At 39.4% G+C, this 19,496-nt stretch overlaps 3 protein-coding genes across 3 annotated transcripts; 1 reads left to right on the top strand and 2 right to left on the bottom strand.

Annotated features, from left to right (window-relative positions):
- Nucleotides 1-1,680: 1,680 nt before the first annotated feature.
- Nucleotides 1,681-3,640, top strand: LOC110960913 (hairy/enhancer-of-split related with YRPW motif protein 1-like). Its single transcript, XM_022208323.2, has 5 exons — nt 1,681-1,881; nt 2,050-2,122; nt 2,211-2,294; nt 2,382-2,463; nt 2,553-3,640. Exons 1-5 carry the CDS (start codon nt 1,796-1,798, stop codon nt 3,170-3,172), a joined length of 945 nt encoding a protein of 314 aa, XP_022064015.1. The 5' UTR covers nt 1,681-1,795; the 3' UTR covers nt 3,173-3,640.
- Nucleotides 3,641-4,443: 803 nt separating this feature from the next.
- On the bottom strand, nt 4,444-8,727 carry stmn2a (stathmin 2a). Its single transcript, XM_022208351.2, has 5 exons — nt 8,569-8,727; nt 6,534-6,629; nt 6,226-6,398; nt 5,962-6,153; nt 4,444-5,867 (listed from the first exon to the last, which is right to left on the bottom strand). Exons 1-5 carry the CDS (start codon nt 8,585-8,587, stop codon nt 5,808-5,810), a joined length of 540 nt encoding a protein of 179 aa, XP_022064043.1. The 5' UTR covers nt 8,588-8,727; the 3' UTR covers nt 4,444-5,807.
- Nucleotides 8,728-11,332: 2,605 nt separating this feature from the next.
- Nucleotides 11,333-17,948, bottom strand: upp1 (uridine phosphorylase 1). Its single transcript, XM_022208348.2, has 8 exons — nt 17,565-17,948; nt 17,313-17,384; nt 15,796-15,907; nt 15,534-15,692; nt 15,276-15,390; nt 13,392-13,601; nt 12,206-12,352; nt 11,333-12,119 (listed from the first exon to the last, which is right to left on the bottom strand). The coding sequence occupies exons 2-8, from the start codon at nt 17,351-17,353 to the stop codon at nt 11,968-11,970; spliced, it is 936 nt and encodes a 311-aa protein (XP_022064040.1). The 5' UTR covers nt 17,354-17,384; nt 17,565-17,948; the 3' UTR covers nt 11,333-11,967.
- Nucleotides 17,949-19,496: the final 1,548 nt, after the last annotated feature.

Here is a 19,496-nt window from a genome sequence, read left to right as displayed (position 1 = left end):
GTCGAACACAGAAAACCCTCAGAGATCTCAATTTAAAATGCCACGGTTTAAATATGTGACCCTAATTTCTTGGTTGGACCATTCTACAAACTCTGTGGGCTGTGGATGATAAAGCAGAAAACAGTTTCTCTTGGAATATTCTATACACTCCAGCCAAACCTGTTATTCCACCACTGTTGCGTATCTCACATTTGTGCCACCAAAAACATTGGTGGGTAGAAACCAAATTATTCTCAGTGAAGTGGGGTGCAAGTATAAATATAAATAGAAGTTAAAATGCTGCATCCATTTCTATCCATCTATTTTCTTCCTCTTACCCATAGCAAGTCATGGTGGCATGGAGTATTCCAGACCTCCATTTTTCCAGCTTTTTCCAATTCTTCTTGAGAGATTTCAAGACGCTCCCAGTCAAAATGAGATATGTAATCCTGCAAAGTGAGTTCTGGGTCTATCTTGCAGCTTCATCCCGGTTGGATGGGACGAGAAAACCTCCAAAGGAAGCATCCTAATCAGATGTTCGAACAACCTAAACTGGCTTCTCTCAACGGTAAGGAGCAGTGACTCTAATCGAGCGCCGTCTCGATGTCCGAGTTCCTCACCAGAGCTCTGAAGCTAAAGTTAGCCACCCTATGGAAGAAGCTCAGTTTGGCTGCTTGTGTCTGATTCTTTCGGTTACTATCCAGAGCTCATGAACATAGTTGAGGGTCGGAACGTAGATAGACTGTAAAAATCGAGGGCTTTGCTATCTTACTCCCTCTTCACTGTGGCGGCCTGAAACAATGTCCTTATTACTGCTGACGCTGGACGAATCTGTTGCAAACAAGATCTTAAGATAAGACCAATCCAACAGTTTCCAACAAAGAACCACAACCTCAGACTTGGAGGGACCGACTCTAATCCTGGTTGCTTCACACTGGGCGGCCGAAATGTGCATCAAAAGTCACGGTCTGATGAAGTCAGTTAGAACAACATCATCTGCAAAAGGTAGAAAAGTGACTCTGAGGTCCGCAAACCTCAACTTCAGATCTCATCCATGAAACCAGGATTGGAAATAAGGGACAACCAGAAACGTGTTTGACTTTTTGACAAGAACCACAACACACTTTTTGTTTTTGTAGCAATCACTCCCTATAATTGGGGAACAAGGTTATATTTCTTCTTCTCCATGAAACGCATTAGAAAAGCTTGGTCCATGACCCCTTCAGTAACTCTGCAAAGCTACAGAGCTGGTCCATTGGAATCTGTTCTGTTCATCCTGAATCCATGAATGAGATTCGACAAATATTCAAAGCATCTTTCCAGCATCCTGCAGTAAAGTTTCAGAAGGAGGTTGAGCAGTGTGAAACCCTTAGGACTGGACTACAGCCTAAGGAACACCTTTGTTTCTGGAAAAATGGAACCAAAACTGCAACTGATAATGAAACATGTAAATATATATTGAACCCAAAAGTAAAAAGTCTGAAAATAATAAACAACATGGCAAAACTTCAAAAATATATCAAATTAATTCATTTCCAATATTAGTCTCCATTTACTTTCATTGGAGAATTCCTCTTTGATGCATTCAGACTCGTTCATTGATATTTTTTTAAAGCGTCACTCACATGTCAGACCCATTTTAATTGGTTCAGATCTCGTCAAGCACCGCCCCCCTTCCCTCTGCTCTCGGCGGTGTGAAAATAACCCCAGCAGCAGCAGCAGATCTGACGTTTAAACTGTTGCTCGGAGCCTCAGTAGTCAGTGCACCGCTGGAGCTTTGCGCGTAAAGGAGCGTTTTAACCGCTTGGAAGCAAAAATGAAGCGAAGCCACAACTACAGCTCATCAGACAGCGACCTGGACGACAATGTGGAGGTGGAGAAGGACAGTGGCGACGAAAATGGGTACGTTAACTGTATATTATTGTCTTTATGGCCATTATAAGATATGTTTAAATGCAGTATTATTTATTCTAATGGATTTATGTCGTTCGTAATTTAATTATTAGGCGCGTATTTGCAAATTAACTTATGGTGTGTTTGATTTTGTGTTATCCAAATGTTACTTTTCAGTCAACTTGACTCTCACGGATCCATGTCACCCTCCACAACTACACAAGTCCAAGCCAGAAAAAGGCGCAGAGGGGTATGTAAACTACTGCATACTGCTGGTTTAATAGGTACCATTATTCTTTCTGCATATATTTATGTATTTGTGCATTTTTAAAAAACAGATTATTGAGAAAAGGAGACGTGACAGGATCAATAACAGCCTGTCAGAGCTGAGGAGACTGGTGCCAAGTGCTTTTGAAAAACAGGTAAGTTGTTCTTCACTTTGTGTAATAGACAGACACATTTTTTTCTCATGATGGACTCTTCATAAATTTATTTCTGTGTGTTCTCAGGGATCAGCTAAGCTGGAAAAAGCAGAAATCTTGCAAATGACAGTGGACCATCTGAAGATGCTTCATGCTTCTGGTGGGAAAGGTAACTGAGCTTTTCTTTGGCTTTAAAGGATAAATAAATAACTTCATGTTAGAAGATGTGGTTTAAATAACCTCTTATTTTCCTGACAGGTTACTTCGAGGCTCATGCTCTAGCCAAGGATTACCGCAGTCTGGGCTTCAGGGAGTGTCTGGCAGAGACAGCCCGATACCTGAGCATCATCGAGGGCCGAGACACCACCGACTCCCTCCGAGTCCGCCTGGTGTCCCACCTCAGCAACTACGCCTCTCAGAGGGAGGTGCACTCCGGACTGGAGCACTTAGCCTGGGGCTCTGCCTATGGGACTGCCCCTGCCCCTGCCCACCTCCCCCATCCCCTGCTCCTACAACACCCCCAGGGCAGGACACCTGCATCCAGAAGCAACAGCAGCCCACCCTCATCCTCCTCCTCCTCTTCCTCCTCCTCCTCCTCCTCCTCCTCCACTGAGGCGTCTGGGACGTCCAGACTCGCTGCCATCCCCCCCACAGAGTCCCTCAGGGTGCATCCCAATGGCTCGCTGCCCCTCACTCTGCATGTGCCAACATCCAAGCTCTCGCCGCCACTCGTCTCATCCCTCTCCTCGCTGTCGGCCTTCCCCCTCTCCTTCGGTGCCTTCCCCCTCGTCTCCCCGACCGCCGTCAGCACAGTGAGTCCCTCCTCCACCCTGTCGAAGCCTTACAGGCCCTGGGGCATGGAGATCGGGGCCTTCTGAAGCTAAGCACTGGACTGAAGGCAACAGCTGAGCTGTGCCCACCATCACAGACAGACCAGCAGTGAAACACGGGGGAACAAAAGCAAACTGTCTTCATTTGAAAAAGGAACAAGTGGCACATCGTTTCCTCTTAGCGTGTCATTTACTTTTAAAAAGAATTCTAAATGATTTAATGTTATTTGTTGAAACTGAAAACTAATTTAGCCTAGCATGCACTGCCTCCAGGTTGAGGACTGATATAATGATATGATGAATGGGCCATAAATAGATTTACATAGACTTTATAGACCACATAATGAAAGATTTGGTCTGCATTGTTAGTGATATCAGAACTACGTGGAAATAAATATGCATATTTTGTGCACCACTGTTGGAAAAACTAACTACTTGAGAATTGGAAACTTGCATTCTTGTATCTATTTGTAATATTTTTGTACCAATAAATCAAGTTTAAATGTATAAAACGTGGCTATAAATGTGTTCAATGTTCTTTTTTTCTTGTTGCATTTGCCCCTTCAGTTCTTTAGAATGTTGGTTTTTCCCCTCAAAGTGATAAAGACCAAATCTTCCCATAGTGCGTATAATCTGCAGGTGCAATTTTGTTACAATCCCCAAAGAAGTTAATCATGAGCTAATAAGGTCCTGGTTATTGACTGAAAGGCAGTTCCTTCAGTGTGTGCCAGGTAAGTAACCAAATCTGAGAGCATTGTTGCCCTTCTGAATACCCAGGAAATCATTAAGAGCCAGAGGAAATCCTTTACAATGTTGCCCTGACCTCACCAGCTCGGGTTGGCCTGAAACGGAGACAATAGTGTGAACAGGATGAAGGCATTGCTGCAAAGTGGTTAAAAAGCAACAAAAACACGCAGACATCTGCGGCAGTAAATCACCGCTCTGCTCCCAGGTGCTGTTCCTGATCTGATCTTTGAGGTTTTTGGGGTTTTATTGTTCGGATTTTATCCAAACGTGCAGCAACCACACGTTCCTGCTGTCCGTGATTTGTTGTTTAAGCCTCATTATTAAGAATAATCCCAGGTTCAGTTAGTTTAAAGCCAAATTAAGATGCACACCGAGTGTTTTTGTTGTCATATTTCATGTGAATTTGCATATTGTGAACTTTTGCCCTATTTTTGGGAAGGAGGGGGTTTGTCCTCCAGCTCCATGGCTTTATCCAAAATAAATCTGACGCTGCCACCTGCTGGAGAAACATCACACTTAACAGAATATTCACTATAACAAAACAGAAAAAATGAGCTGTGCCAAGACTGCGATTCTCAGGATGTGTAGATAACCGGTTCTTTTATTTTGGCAGTTTACATTTTCCCTTCTCTCTTCTTTTTGCACAGAACAAAAAAGTATTAGATGGTGCATGCCATGTTCACAGAACCCCAAACCTTTATTCAGCAAAGCTTTCACAGAGAAATATATGAAGGAAGAAACACAAGCAGCAGAGGATGCAGGCAGATATCAGTGGTACTGTAGAATAAAAAGAGACTAGTTCTGTGTGCTGAATGTCAAAGCATCCCGCATCCACTCTCTATCTAATCCCAGATGCTCATGATGCCTCAAGGTAAATCTGCATTCACACACACCCGCACAGACATACGTTATGTTCACACTATCAATATCAAGATGGGGGCACATTCCACTGTCCAAGACACTATGCATGATACCAGTATGGCGTCATAACATTCATTAAATTTATAAGATTCGTCCCCAAATACTGTGTTCTTAACAGAGCTATCGGTTTGGCTTGGTTGAAAAATTGGGCGCCGTCGGGGTCAGGTGGAAATCTGCAAGTGTAGAAACAGTTGCTCCCATTGGGCAAAGACATTCGTAAATAACAATAAAGCACCTATCAAGTTCGTTGTTATCGAGCTCGTTTGAAGAAGAGGTGGACGCTTTACAGAATCTGTGGCCTATTGTTGTTTCCAAGCGTGCGTGTTCAGGGGGATGAGTAGGTGTGTGTGTGTGTGTGTGTGTGTGTGTGCGTGAGAGTAGGATACAGATACGAGATATCTCGAGGAGCCTGCAGTCTACGTACACCGACCGTCGCCCTTTTTCACAAAAAGAAACACGGAAACATCATCATCATCATGACATCATCAGGAAACACTGCAAACGTGCGTCTACAGCCAGCTCACAACACCGACGGCTTTCACAAAGAAAATGGTTGTCGAGTCAAATTTCAAGAACTGAAACGTTAAATCAATGACAAACAGAATGTTTGAAATTGTACGGTGGAGTACAGCACCATAGATGCACATGTACTCCACTTACTATCATAGATAGATAGATAGATAGATAGATAGATAGATAGATAGATAGATAGATAGATAGATAGATAGATAAATGATAGACAGATAGAAAAAAGTATTTACAAAATAAAAGCCATACTCTTGCATTTTTCTCTAAAATCAACAAACCCATTCAATTCTCAAGATGAGTGTTTGTATCCACTGATAATACTGATAGTAGTGGTGGTGGTAATGGTGTGTCGTGGTGTGTTGGTGGTGGTTGGTGAGGTCCTCGAACCTCTCGGCCTCCCGGGGTTGAGTGTCTGTTACGGAGAGGGTGAGGGCAGGGCAAGGAGGAAGGGGGGAGATGGAGGGACTCGGATGGACTCATGTGAGGCTCATGCTGTCAGCTCTTCCCTCAGCTCTTTGTTCCTGCGCACCTCGGCTGCATGTCTCTCCTGGAAACGGCAACACAGTTAGGACGGTTATTCGTCAGGACATGCGGAAATTTGCGCTTTCGCTCGCACATCTGAAGCCTGAGATTCTCCTCACCTTCTCCTGCAGACGCTCGAGCAAAGCTGCCAGATAGGCCTCGCGGTTCTCCTTGATCTGCTCCATCTTCAGCTGCAGCTTCTCCTCGGCCATCTTGCTGAAGTTGCTGTTCTCCTCCATGGCCTTTAGCAACACGTCCCGCTCGTGCTCGCGCTTCTCCGCCAAAGCCCTCAGCACCTGGGCCTCTTGGTACTGAAAACACAAGCAAAATACACATCAGATTTGGAATCATTTAACATCAAGACCTCAAGGCAACACACCCACCTTCCTCCGGTCTTCAGCGGCCTCCAGTTTCTTCTCGATGTCCTCCAAGGAGATGTCCCTCTTCGGAGGCGAGGGCAGGTTGTGGGCAACATCGGACACCGGAGACAGCGGCTTGAGAATCACCTCGAAGGCCTGTCCTGAGGCCCGCTTGTCTATAGCCTTCACCTCCATGTCTGGAAATCAATGTCCAATAATGTATCAGCATTGCTAATGTGTGTATTCAGGGGATTTAGCTGGAGAAAACCATCCATCGAGGGGGGAAATTTGTTTAAACAGAAGGAAAATCAATGTTTGAGCAAATCCGTTACCTTCGAACTCGCACACGAGCTTGTTGCGCGACTCTGGGTAGAAGCAGGAGCAGATGAGGGAGAGGACAGACAACTCCTTCATCTTCTCTTTGTATGCTGTCGGAACAAACAAAAAAACACACATCATTCAGGTGAGTCTTCCTTTGTTACTCATGAAAACAATGACACAGCACTAAACTCCCTCACCTCCCCACCATGTTGTCTCAAATGCATTTGAAACATTTCCAAATGAAGATATTACAAGTTAGGAAGGACGGAATTACTCAAGAGCCAGTTAGCATCGGTATGACCATTGCATTAATGATCTGTTGAAGGTCTTAAATGTACATAAGTGCTGCGATGCTTAATAATTAATTGGATGAATGTTTTCTGTAGGAGTGAACAAACATGCATTAAGATATATAAGCTTTATTGCCTGATTTTGCTCTGAAAAAAATACAGAAACATGAGAATAAACAGCAAATATGAAGTGAATAAGAAGTGCACGCTTAAAGCAGAGTCTAATAGAATAGAGATAAGATAAACTTTATTGATCCCTCACAGGGAAATGTACATGTTACAGCAGCTAGATACAGATGAAACTATAATAAGAGTACAAAGAAAGACAGAATGGAAGTCTCATAAAAAAAGGTACAAGGCATGAATAAGTAATAAGTACAATACACTGAAAAAAATGCTGCACAATAACGCAATATTACACCTGAAATTGCATATTGTCTATAGAATGTATTACTGTGACTTTAATGGGTGTTTAAAAGGCCCTGTGTGTCACCCTGTATCATGGAAACAATAATAAGAAGCACCTTTCCATGTATTACTGCTATGCCGAGGATATTATGGTGTCAAATACAGCTGATTAATCACCTCGACTTTGTTTAAAATTAGTTTTCACCAACTCCCGGGGCTATTTTTAATCTCATCTAGGATTTTTTTTTTTCCCACTCCACACTCGTGTCCACCTGCCTCCTTGGAGTCGATTCCAGATTGTGAGTGCTGCTCAGCCTTCTGCTGCAAAGGCCACTGTGTGAGGCGGCCTCTTGCTGCAGGGCTGGCCTGCCTCCCACCCCACCATACACCTGTCTGCCCCACCACAACACCACCGCCACCATTACAATGAAGCCAACCGGTGCACCGTGTTGTATTTTAATAAATGCACCGCTCATTTTAGGGCAACGTTTCAGATATGCATCCAAAAGCAGAGCAACACTATGTAAACAAATATGCTAAATGTCTGACCTGCAACAATAACTCACAACCAGAGGGGCGGGAGAAATTAATGCAATAGTTTTAATATCTTAATATGAGACTGCTGGGGAGTAAAAGGTGACTTGATGGAATAAAAGCATATATTTTTTTACACAATACACCAGTCACAGCTGCTGATGCATCCATGCCAATGTGAAGCATGAGGGAATAATAAAATGATCAATCCCATAGAAATGAATGGATGCATCAACCAGGAGTTAAAGATAAATAGAAAAATAAGCCTGCACAGGTGTATTTAGAGCAAAGCGATGCTTGAGTGGAAGCAGATGAAGCCCTCTGAGCTCTGCTGTCGGCTAAATAATCAGCAGCCCAGCATCTTGGGTGGGGTCCGTCTGCATTATGCTGCATGCTGGGGCCGCTGTAGCATGAGCCGTGGGTGCAGCGCTGTAAATAACGGGGCCGATCCACACCCACTCATCACACGATGTTACACAATATGAGATTAAAAAAAAGCATAAAATGATTTGCACAGAAGAGGACAATAAAGGAGACATTAGAGGAGAGGAGGATGCGCGGCGTGGAGGCGCATATTGCTGCTCATGTGCGCACACAAAAGGCCCCAAATCGGTGGAAAAGACGCAAAAGATGATTTAATTCAGTATTCATCTTTCAAATAAGAGCATTTATGAAGAGTATCTTTACTGGAGGGAGACCACCAGCTGGTAGGCCGACACCTCACAGAAAGGATGCACCTGTCTCCATCCATCCATCCATCCATCCATCCATCCATCCGTCTTTTTTAAACAGAATCAGTCAAAATCGTGCTTACCGGTCGCTGTTTTGGCCATGGCTGATGTATTTCTCCACAGAGGATGCTGTAGCTCTGTCCTGGTGAACGGTGATGCTGCTTAAGGCACTGAGTCAGCGAATAGACGGGGGTTGGATCGGATAGCAGGAGGTGCGCACGCACGGGAACGCGCAAGGAGACCCTCCTCTGTCCTCTGACGCGCAAAAGCGGTTTTCAGCAGCATGCACTGTGGGCTGTAGCGTAATAAATCCCACAGCACAGGTCAAAGCATTGGCGGAGGTTTGATTTTCTCACCATCGAACACTTAATTTTCTGCATTATGATTAATTTTTATGCACCAATTTATGGTAGATATGGGAGCCAAGATACGTTTATACGAGATTTAGCTCCATAAATAAGTACAGCCTGTGTTTTGGTGAAGGGATAATGGAAATTAGGATAAATATGTGTAGTAGTAATTTGTTAAATGCCAGCTTAATATTGATGTCAGGATGTTCTATTAAGAGTAACAGAGGAAATCTCTGTTGTAGTCAGTGGTTCATTGAGGTGATTATGTAGAAAATGTACTTTTTTTGTTGCTATTTCTAATTAGGAGAACGTAATTTTGGATACACCTATAAGAAGATATGGCAAAATTGTGCTTTAAAATACTTAATTTTGGCCTTTTTACACAGGAGTCCTGTGGATTTTTTTCCTTCTCAAGTAAATTAGCTAAACAAGAGAATCTTTGAGGAGGGAGGGACGACAAATATTCTAAATACTGCATCTTTACTGAAAAATACATGCACTATCACAATACAAGTTGATCAATAGGACTACAAGTTGTCAAAAGTCAATACTGGGAACGTGCTTACGTCAAATACAGGTGCAAGGCAGCTAAAATGAATCAAAATAACTAATAAATCACATTCACGTTGCTTAGTATGAATACAGGCTTAAACATTTTAAGTAATTCAAGAAAATATCAAGAGTCACATCTTGCAGTTTCTATATAATAAAGCAGACTTAAGAATACTGTCCTCCCTACAGAGGTGTGTAGGCCTGTGTGCTTTACACCCACTGAACAAAAAAAGGTTAGAAATGACGCTTACTGTTAGTCAGACTGTTCAGTTCAATTTTAACTTTGAAATGCGTCATCTGTCTCCAGTTTTGGCCTACAAAGAGCAAAAAGAGTGGAGCGCTGTTATGACTCTAACAAAGGAAGTCCAAAAATCTAAACAGATCTTTGTTGGAAATTCAATCAATACTCTTTTGTTCTCACTAAAATGTGTGTATAAACTGTTTAAGAGACTCACAAGGTGATACAAGGTGAAGAAGTTATTTTGTTCTTTGTAATTTATCACCTAAATTGATGATAGAAGATGATTCACACAGATTCGTCTTTTTTATTTAACATTGGGATTAAAATATCTTTTTCAATGGAGGCCAGGCCACAAAGGCACAACATTATAATGCTAGAAAAAAGATCATAAAATTGAGCGTGATAAAAACAGACATGGGACAAAAGTTAGGACATCAAAGGGATGAAGATACACAAAATAAAATCAAGCTTAGAATAACAGCCGCACTCCACAAATACACATCTTCTGTTTAGAGCTTTGAGTTCTTCCAATGAGGCGAAATCCTAAGTGTGTTCTGAAGGTTATTCAACGACCATGGCACAGAAATGAAAAGGTTTTGTATCTTATATCTAATGTGATTCTGTGATTATCAGCTTCCAAATCTGTTTTCTATTAGCTGCAATAACAGGAGTGTAAAAGGGAGCACGCAACAAATCAGGACCAATGATGAATAAAAATGTTAATGCATTTTCTGTACAACCAGCTGAGTACATGAATGTAACTGCACGGGTTTGTGCAGTGGTAACGCAAACAAATTTGTAAATATATTCCCCTTAGTGTGTTCTGAAGGTTTTTCAATGACCAGGGTGCAGAAATGAGAAAGCTGTTTGAGCATGTTTACAACAAATAGTACAGAGGAGCCATTAAAATGAGCAAGAATCATAACATTTGCTGGTAAGAGATGGAAAAATGAGACGCAATATAGCCCTCTTCTCAGGCTTAAAGCAGACCATACAGTACACAATGAGTTGGATACAAAATGTAGAGAGCAATGACACAGAGTCGAAACAGCAGCATGCACATGAATAATGTCCTTATAATCTAAAATACGTAAATATACAAGCATTTTCTAACAGGTTAAATCAAGTCAAGACCTATTTCAGTAATAAAAAACACCCCAATCATCACATTTTTCACTATAGCTGCTCAATAATAACCTTAAACAGAGCTTATCATCCATCCAGACACTCCTACTTGTAGGAAGATACTTGCTCAGGTAAGTTCCCACCTAAAATCCGAATGCTGCAGTAAGAATATTCATTCATCAGCTCATTCGATCATATTGCGACAAACATCACTCCTGCAGCACACATTTAAATTCATAGTGTCTTTTGCATTGAGAACAAGAGCAATCCGAGATTTCTGACCTCCGCCAAGGGAAGATGATACGAAGTTGGAAAATATAAATCCGGATCCAGAATCCAGATCCTTACCCGGATCAACACAAAATTTGAATGGAGTCTTCCCTGGGCCAAGATCCACCACTGGTGAAAATCTCATGAAAATCCGACAAGTAGTTTCCGAGAAATCCTGTCCACAGACACGCACACAGACAGACAAATAAATAAACGGACCCGACTGCATAACCTCCTTGGCAGAGGTAATTATTATAACTGTATATATTTACAACTAATTAGCCAGAACACAAAACAAAAACGACTGCATGCGGCTTTACTGAAACATTTTATTTTTAGTGGAGTGGAGTTTGTTTTCAAAATGAGTCATTTTGTTTCAGTTTTTAGGTTCTGAATGAAGAAAAAAATACACAAGCAAACTCTTAAAAGAACAGCATAATAGACATTCTGAATAGAAAAAACACGTTTTGATGGCATCTACAAGAGACAAACGCATAAATATCAGTGTCGCTATGTTTGCTCTGGTGAAACAAGGAGTATTTCACTAATAACAGTTCTCTTACAGCACCATTGTCAGCTCAGATTTACTAAAACAAGTGGAGTTTAATGGATCAGAAATTTTACACATCAAAAAAAACAGAAAGTTCCTTAAATAAGACACATTTGGTCACTATGGGTGGCTACATTACATTCAATTCTCAGTTACAAACTATTTAAGTTAAATATAAAAAGAAACAAAAGTGAAGCAGTGCATGTTGGTTAATTATAAAGGTGAAGTCAATCAACTAAATCAAAGCATAAATAGAAAGTAGAATTTAAACTGATTGGTGTGACTCTTAAAAGCTACCTGTGAGCTGTGGAGATGAAATAAAAAAGGTAGTTTAAAGCTGCTGCGGTGCACCGTGTTTTCCGTGTACGATGTGTTCTTGCATAGAAGTTTGCACTTAGCTGCGCTGCATCTTTGCCTTCAGCTGCTTTTTAATGTAGCTGCCGACAAGAACCTGAGGACGCATCTGGTAATTGTGGAGAACTTCATGGGAGCTGCTCAGCTGATCCCCCTTCAGGCGGTCCAGTAGCGTTACACAAACCACGGCCGCTTTACACAATGAAAAATATAAGTTTAAGTTTCACTGAGGTGTCCAGCCAAGATTCTGTTTTGATGACATTTTTATATTTTCTTACCTCTCAGACCACTCAGTTTGCACATGGCGGCAAAAACTGAGGATTCCATCTCAATGTTGCAGACTCCTGCTTCTCTGGCTCTGCTGAGGTAGTCCTGCTTATCCTTCTCGGTGTAGGCGCAGAAAGCACCATCCAAACGGGCTTGGCCTGCACGTTTGATCAGATAGAAAATACAGAAAGAAGGCAAAAGACTGGAGATGTCTGCAAACAATATACTGACCAATGCAAGTTTAAAATAGCCAGGCTTTGTTTGTGTTAGCTGGCTAAACCAAACCTAAAACTGCAATCATAAATGATGGGTATCATTACAGTGAATATGGAGTTTCCTTGATATTCAGGTTTTCTTCACTCCAAAAAAGTAGGCATTTGAAGCATCATGTGACTCTTTTTTCACGCAAAATGAACCAAATGCATGACGCCTACTTAAGCCAAAAGGAATAGATTGTTATAATGGAGAGCTTTTTGAAATATTAAAAAATACTGCATAAAAAGTGATGCTACTGTAAATGATGCAAGAGAGGAATACTGGTAGTAAATTGATAATGTTTTGCAGCTGCTTATAGCAAACGTTATTTGGTGATTAATACTAATAATCAGCTTTAGAATCTGTTATCTATTAGCTGCAGAAACAGGAGTAAAGAAACAGAGCGGGAAACAAACCAAGACCAGTGATATAGTAAAATGCGGGATAACAGCTGCATATCATAAAGACTGTGGATGCAAATTAGCATTCCTGCTATAATCCGGCATATTTACGTCTATTGCTGTCTAAATAGATGCTCATTAACGTGCACTGCCCCTATGAAATAAATGAATAAATAAAATATGAAAATACATTCTACCTTTCCTGTACCCTCAGCTGAATACATAAAGGTTTCCGTGACAACACAATGCATGCAGTTTGCGCCACTGCAACTGCACAGCCTTGTTCAGTGATAACACAAACATAAGGCTCAATAGATTTGCAAATAGATTTGCTTAGCATAGAAACTAATATGGTAACAAAAAAGAACTTCTTACAGCTGACTTAAACCCCAAACTCCGTTCAGAACCAGGTTAGCTGTGCAGCATCAGTTACCATGGTAACCTAGCAGGTTAAACAGCAGTCCTCTTTGTGACATTGCAAACTCAAGATGCATCTCTAACTCATGAATCTCTCTTCATAGTGCCCCCTCAGAGCTCATACCTTCATAGAAGTCCAGAGTGCACATGGTGTTTCCGATCACGGTCTCAAACTGGTTCAGCTCTTTGCTGCACTGCAGCAGGTCCTCGGCCAAACTTAGGTCCAGGTCGGTGTTACGAACCACAGTCTTCCCCAGGATCACCTGCTCAAACTTGGGCAGAAAGGTGGCGTCCACAGACTGCTTTGTAACGACCACAGTGCCGGGCTCCAGTCCTGAAAGGTGAAAATGAGATGAGCCAATGCCGAGACTGAAAGTGCAGCTTGATTTAAAAGGCATCATCCAATTCAATTTTTGTCAATCAGATAAATGTGAGATACAATCAGTAACTATTTGTAGTAAACACCTTGAATTCTCTCTCATGGTAAACAAAGAAAAGGTGTGTTTGAGGACAAAACAAAGATGTCTGTTGTCATCCTTTGTGTGACAAGCTGTGCCAACAAGGAGTTCAAATGAAGTCCAGTGATCTAAATTTTAAAAATTTCAGTAACCAAAACACAGAAAAAGTGTCATCTGTAAAGTGTTAGCAGTGTTTTCAGTTTGATATTACAACGTGTATATATTTAGATTATTAAGTTACAGTGGCAGGAAAAAGTAAATAGGTCCTTCAACTTGTCTTAAAGTTTCACAATTTTGGAATATTCAGTCTGTGTTGGTTGCTACTTTCACTAAATCTCATGTCATTTCAGGCCAGACACTCCAACCTGATCCATCACCAGATCTTAAGCTCACCTGAATCCACTTCCCTCATCAGTCCCTACAGTATTAATACTTAGTCCTTCATTAATCTCACCTGTTAGTCTGAAACTGACTGATTCATTCTGCTTTGTCTGTCAGCTCTGGACTTAAACTACACAACACTGACAAAAGTCAGCCTCTTCACCAGAGTCTGATGACTCAGGTGATGTTGAAACAACATCCTGTTTCCACAATAAACAGCTGTGAATCAGGAGGTGTGATCCAACGCTGTCTGCTCTGAAGAACTACTGATGAATTTTGTAAAACATCAATTCAATTTTATGGCCCCATCTTACCTTCCACGCTCTTACTCATGTTGCAGAAGATGTTAGGAATTTTGGAACTTCTTTTTAAAGGACTGATTAAAAACAAAGAACATCTGCAGAAATTGATGAAAATTCTCAGGACTTGAAGAGATCCATGTTAATGGTTAGATAAATATAGTGTGCATATGTGGAAATTAAATAAGATTTGTGAATTGTGGTTTGCAAACTATCTGAACAAAATAAGGAAAAGCCACAGGAAGCAAAAGCTGTATTTCACAGCTTTCCAAGAGGAAAGCTGATACATACACGACTGTTCAAAAGTGTGTGGTCACACAGAAACGTCCTTATTTTTTAAAGAAAGGCCGTTTTTTCAATGAAGACAACATTAAATTAACCAGAAATACAATCTAAACATTGTTAATGTGCTAAATGACTATTATATCTGGAAACGGCTGATTTTTAATGGAATATCTCCATAGGGGTACAGAGGAACATTTCCAGCAACCATCACTCCTGTGTTCTAATGCTACATTGTGTTAGCTAATGATGTTGAAAGGCTAACTGATGACTAGAAAACTCTTGTGCAATTATGTTAGCAGATGAATAAAAGTGTGAGTTTTCATGGTAAACATGAAATTTGCCGGCCGATCCCAAATTTTTGAACGATAGTGTATATTTGTAAAGAAAAGCACATGCTGGACACTGCATACCAACGCGAGCCTTTTGTGCTATTCGTTTAAGCATATTTTACTCATTTATACTTGCAATTTTGATTAAAATCAGATCCAGTTTTATTATTTTATCAATTAATGCTGGAAACCAGGTAATTCCTAAGTGTTCATAGCCTTTTTTTATGCCACTTAAGGTAACAAGAAACAAGCTTACCTATTCCACCTGACGTCCCAATGCGTATTATTGTAACATTTGTGCAACGTGCATGATGGAGGAGCTTTATCAGCTCATGTAGCATTATGGCAATAGACGGGATGCCCATTCCATGCTGCAAAATCAAGCACACACACATTTTTCACATTTTTTTCCCAAGAAAGCAGCAAGTGCGCGTAACCTTGCCTCATATTGTGCCAAAATAAATCTAAATTTAGGAGATAAAATGATCATATGTTGAGTTTTCTTCTTACGTACACTGACAGAGAGTACTGGCCCAACTTTGTACATGGCGTAGCGATCTGTTCCAGCACAGATGTTTGGATAATCTGATTTGGGGTCTTCCATGGCGAGCTCAGCAGCAATGTACTCAATGAAGGATTTCATCCTCCAGGGGCTGCCTCCGACACACACAAACTACAATAAAACACACAAAAAAGACGCATAAATGTTTTCTGAAGATAAAGACAATTATGGCCGTTGTATTTTTTCAACAAATGAGTGTAATAAAATGTATTACTTTGACATCGCCGAACATCGCTGGCAGGTCATGGGTTTTGGTTCCCAGACTGAAGTGGTAGAGAATGTCATCTTTCATCGCATCCAGGTGTGGGTTATGCACAAAAACATGGCTTAAAGAGGAAAAAGAACAGATATTAAATAATGATAATTCCTCTTTCACAAACAGCACTTGTCAGTGAAAAATTATAATTTTCTCAAATTTATCTGACTTGTAAAAGAATAAAGTACCAGCAAAATATGACTTTAAAAAGTTAACATGGGAATTTGTATTTTTTTCTGTGATTTAAATCATTATTATCAATTAGTTCACAAAAGAAAAATCTATAGTTTTTTTTTTAAACTGTAAATATCTGCAAGGTATTGATATTTTAACTGATTTTATTACAGTAAAAATGGGATTTTACAGTCAAACATTAAAAGAACAAAATATACGTAGATTATATAAGTATACTATACATGATTTTTATTTAAAATATTGGGAGTTATCTGTACAATAACTAAATTTGTTGCTGATTTAAATACAGTAAAAAGTAAGAACAAACTACCATATTTAAAGATACAGATTTATTTACAATGTTGTCCTTAAAATGAAAAATAACTGCTACAAAATTATATTCATTTATTAAAATATATTTATATATATGAATATTGGTTAATAAAAATATCTCTTTGTAAAAATATGTATATATATATTTGAATTTTTTAAAACTAGATTTATTTGAAATTCTCTCAAAGAACAATATCTGTAAAATACTACATTTTTTTGCAGATTTAAATACAGTAAAAATAAATTAAGTAAGACCATATTACCATATTAAAAATAATACATATATTTGCAACAAAAATAATTTATTTAATTATAAATAATATATTCATATTTGATTTTTTGTTTATGAAAAATATGTATTAAAAAATAGATCTGAGTATTTATTTCTAAAATATATACATATTTTGTTTCTCTAAAACAGCCGGAAATATTTATAAAATACTATCATACAGAAAAAAATAGCGCTATGTTGTGTATTATAGTATATAGTGTAACCGACTTGCTAGACAAACTGTATTACTTTTTTATTTTAACTGATAAAAAATGACACATTTTTAAATGGTTATTTTTCTGATTTAAATACTCTTAATCTGTGAAACAACAGTCAAATATTTGTTTTGTTAAAAATAGAACATAACTGCAGTTTTTTTTTCATTTTTAACAGTGTATTAAACTAAGCAGTCCTATAATAAGCCTTCCCTGTATAAATATAAAGTTTGTAATTTTGTTTGTTTATTTCATTCATCACTCCAGCAATTCAGTACTTCACTGGATATTTTTTTAGTTTGAAAAATGCTGATCCGCCCAGGAAAAAGGTCATGTCCTGTAATCCTGTCGCACCCAGCAGTTTCCTTCTTTTGCTTTAACTTGAAAGTAGCTGCAGTAACTCGGGGTACGTGGATAAACTGAGTGTAGCAGCAACAGATAAATGTATAAATGAGGATATTCTGCTGTCAGGAGCTGTTCACCTGCTGCTCGACGCGCTGCGCTGCTCGTCACTCGGATCCATCTTCACGAAGACCGAACAGAAGAACCAGCAGCTGGAGGAGACCAACAGAAAGTCACAGAAACATCACAGGAGGCCAGGATTCACCTCATATGAAGAAGAATTAGAAAAGTCTCACAAGTCAGACATGTTTCAATAAACCACTAATGCACACACAGCATTTCATCGCTCCCAGAGGAGGAAAAAAAAGGGAGACATTTAGCTCCAGATTTACCTTAAAGATGAACCAGCGTCTCAGAGGACAGAAACCCACACAGCAGCTTTATGTTCACCTGTCAGATGCTCCTCTTTAACGGCTGTTCCGTCCGTTTAGACCAAATTAATTCGCCGTGAACATCCGACACCGTAACGTGCAGATCCGGCCCACTCTGATGTCACGCCGGTTACGTCAAAATCGTCACGCCGATAGTACTCTGATTATTTCTCTGTCGGTCACGTAGCGGAGACTGAAGCAGCGGACGTGCGGGTATTCAGTTATGTCCAAACAGGAAAACACAGAGCTGTGAAACCAGATAAGCTGTATTTCCTGAAAGTTTCATAAGGGTAAGGGAATTCTGGTTTGATGATGATGTGCAAACTTCTCTACATTCAGACTGTCCAAATACACAAATATATCTCGCTATACACGTCTTATGAATACTTATATATATTTATCATACATCTCTCTCTCTCTCTCTCTCTCTCTCTCTCTCTCTCTCTATATATATATATATATATATATATATATATATATATATATTTATATATCTTATACATATCTATATATTTCTATATATTTATGATAGATATGTCTATATTTATTATACATATACATAGATCTCTATATATTTATCTTATACATACATGTATCCCATATATATTTATCCTCCATATACTTACATCTCTCTAGATAGCTATCTTTTACATACATTTATCTCATATATATTTATCATACATATATTCCAATATTTACTATACATATTAATATAACTCTATATATTTATCTTATACATACATATCTCTCTATATTTATCATATCTCTCTATGTATTTATCTTATACATACATCCCTCTATAAATAGGTATACCTTATACACACACACATATATATCTTGTACATATACATATGTACATAAATATATACACTTGAATTATATACTATTATTATTACTGTATATTTACATAACACCCTACCCAGTCAATATAATACAATAACTGCAGTTAGCTTTCAAGTTAACTGAAATTATAGGATGTGAATGAAACAGAGTTTAAATGAACATTTTACCCCTGACAGAGTTGTCCATTTTTTTGTTGTCCATTTGCTGTTTGTTTAATGGTTTGTCTGACCCATAAGACGTCTGATGCCGAAGACGGAAACACAATACAGGTCAATGTTTTCACACATTTCCAGAGTTTAGTTTTATGTCTGTTGTCTTTCTAGGTGGAAATCTGTAAGTGTATGTCTGTGATAAATGCTCCACTGGATGATCCACAGGAAGGCAAAATAGAACACGACAGAAGTCAAGGTTTTACTGGAGGTCAGCGATTAATGAAATCATGAAAGACCACACCTTTTTATCTTAAATCTAAATCTAAAATCTTGAAAACAGGCGTCCTGACAAAACTTGATCATGTTTTGTGGTTGTTATAAACTTAAAAGTGCAACCTAAAAGCTGTTAACCACAGCTAGATAACCTTCCAGCTTTACAAGCCACACACCCAGAATAAGAGCTATTAGTGCGACTCATGGTGAATAAATCTCTTTTGTGTAACTACAGCAGTCAGATACTCTGCTTTGGTCACGTAGAGGTGAATGAAACCAGCAGATGTGCAGTTACTCACTGATGTCCACGGAGGAAGGCAGATCGTTGTGAAACCAGCTGCATTGTAATTCCTAGCAGCTGCTTATAATTGCAGTTTGATGATGATGTGTGAACTTTTAAACACTCAAACCTACTATCAGAGCTCCCTTTCACTCTTAACTGCAGGTTAAACTGGGGTAAGTCATCCCCCACTTAAGAACACTGCCATATACACTGCTCAAAAAAATTAAAGGAACACTTTTTAATCTAAGTATTGCATCAAATCAGTCAAATGTGGGAGACAGATCTGGTCAAGTAAGTAAAAGAGGGGTTTTTAGTCAGCTTCAGCTGCTTTGGTGTTCATGA

Source organism: Acanthochromis polyacanthus, chromosome 12 (genome assembly GCF_021347895.1).
Source record: "Acanthochromis polyacanthus isolate Apoly-LR-REF ecotype Palm Island chromosome 12, KAUST_Apoly_ChrSc, whole genome shotgun sequence".
In the NCBI taxonomy this organism is placed as follows: Eukaryota; Metazoa; Chordata; class Actinopteri; family Pomacentridae; genus Acanthochromis; species Acanthochromis polyacanthus.
The sequence above is the reverse complement of the archived record's forward strand: the minus strand, read 5'-3'. Positions and strand labels throughout refer to the sequence as shown.

Bases quoted from the DNA above. Each gene is read 5' to 3' on its own strand.
- stmn2a (XM_022208351.2), bottom strand. The intron at 6,399-6,533 runs GTAACGGATTTG...ATTGATTTCCAG, and splicing joins GCTCGTGTGCGAGTTCGAAG to ACATGGAGGTGAAGGCTATA. The intron at 6,154-6,225 runs GTGGGTGTGTTG...TTGTGTTTTCAG, and splicing joins CCGCTGAAGACCGGAGGAAG to TACCAAGAGGCCCAGGTGCT.
- upp1 (XM_022208348.2), bottom strand. From the start codon at position 17,353: ATGGATCCGAGTGACGAGCAGCGCAGCGCGTCGAGCAGCAG. The intron at 15,908-17,312 runs GTGAACAGCTCC...TTCCTCTTTAAG, and splicing joins CGCAGCGCGTCGAGCAGCAG to CCATGTTTTTGTGCATAACC. The intron at 13,602-15,275 runs GTAAGCTTGTTT...TTCACCTTTCAG, and splicing joins TGGGACGTCAGGTGGAATAG to GACTGGAGCCCGGCACTGTG.
- LOC110960913 (XM_022208323.2), top strand. From the start codon at position 1,796: ATGAAGCGAAGCCACAACTACAGCTCATCAGACAGCGACCTGGACGAC. The intron at 1,882-2,049 runs GTACGTTAACTG...GTTACTTTTCAG, and splicing joins GACAGTGGCGACGAAAATGG to TCAACTTGACTCTCACGGAT. The intron at 2,123-2,210 runs GTATGTAAACTA...TTTAAAAAACAG, and splicing joins CCAGAAAAAGGCGCAGAGGG to ATTATTGAGAAAAGGAGACG.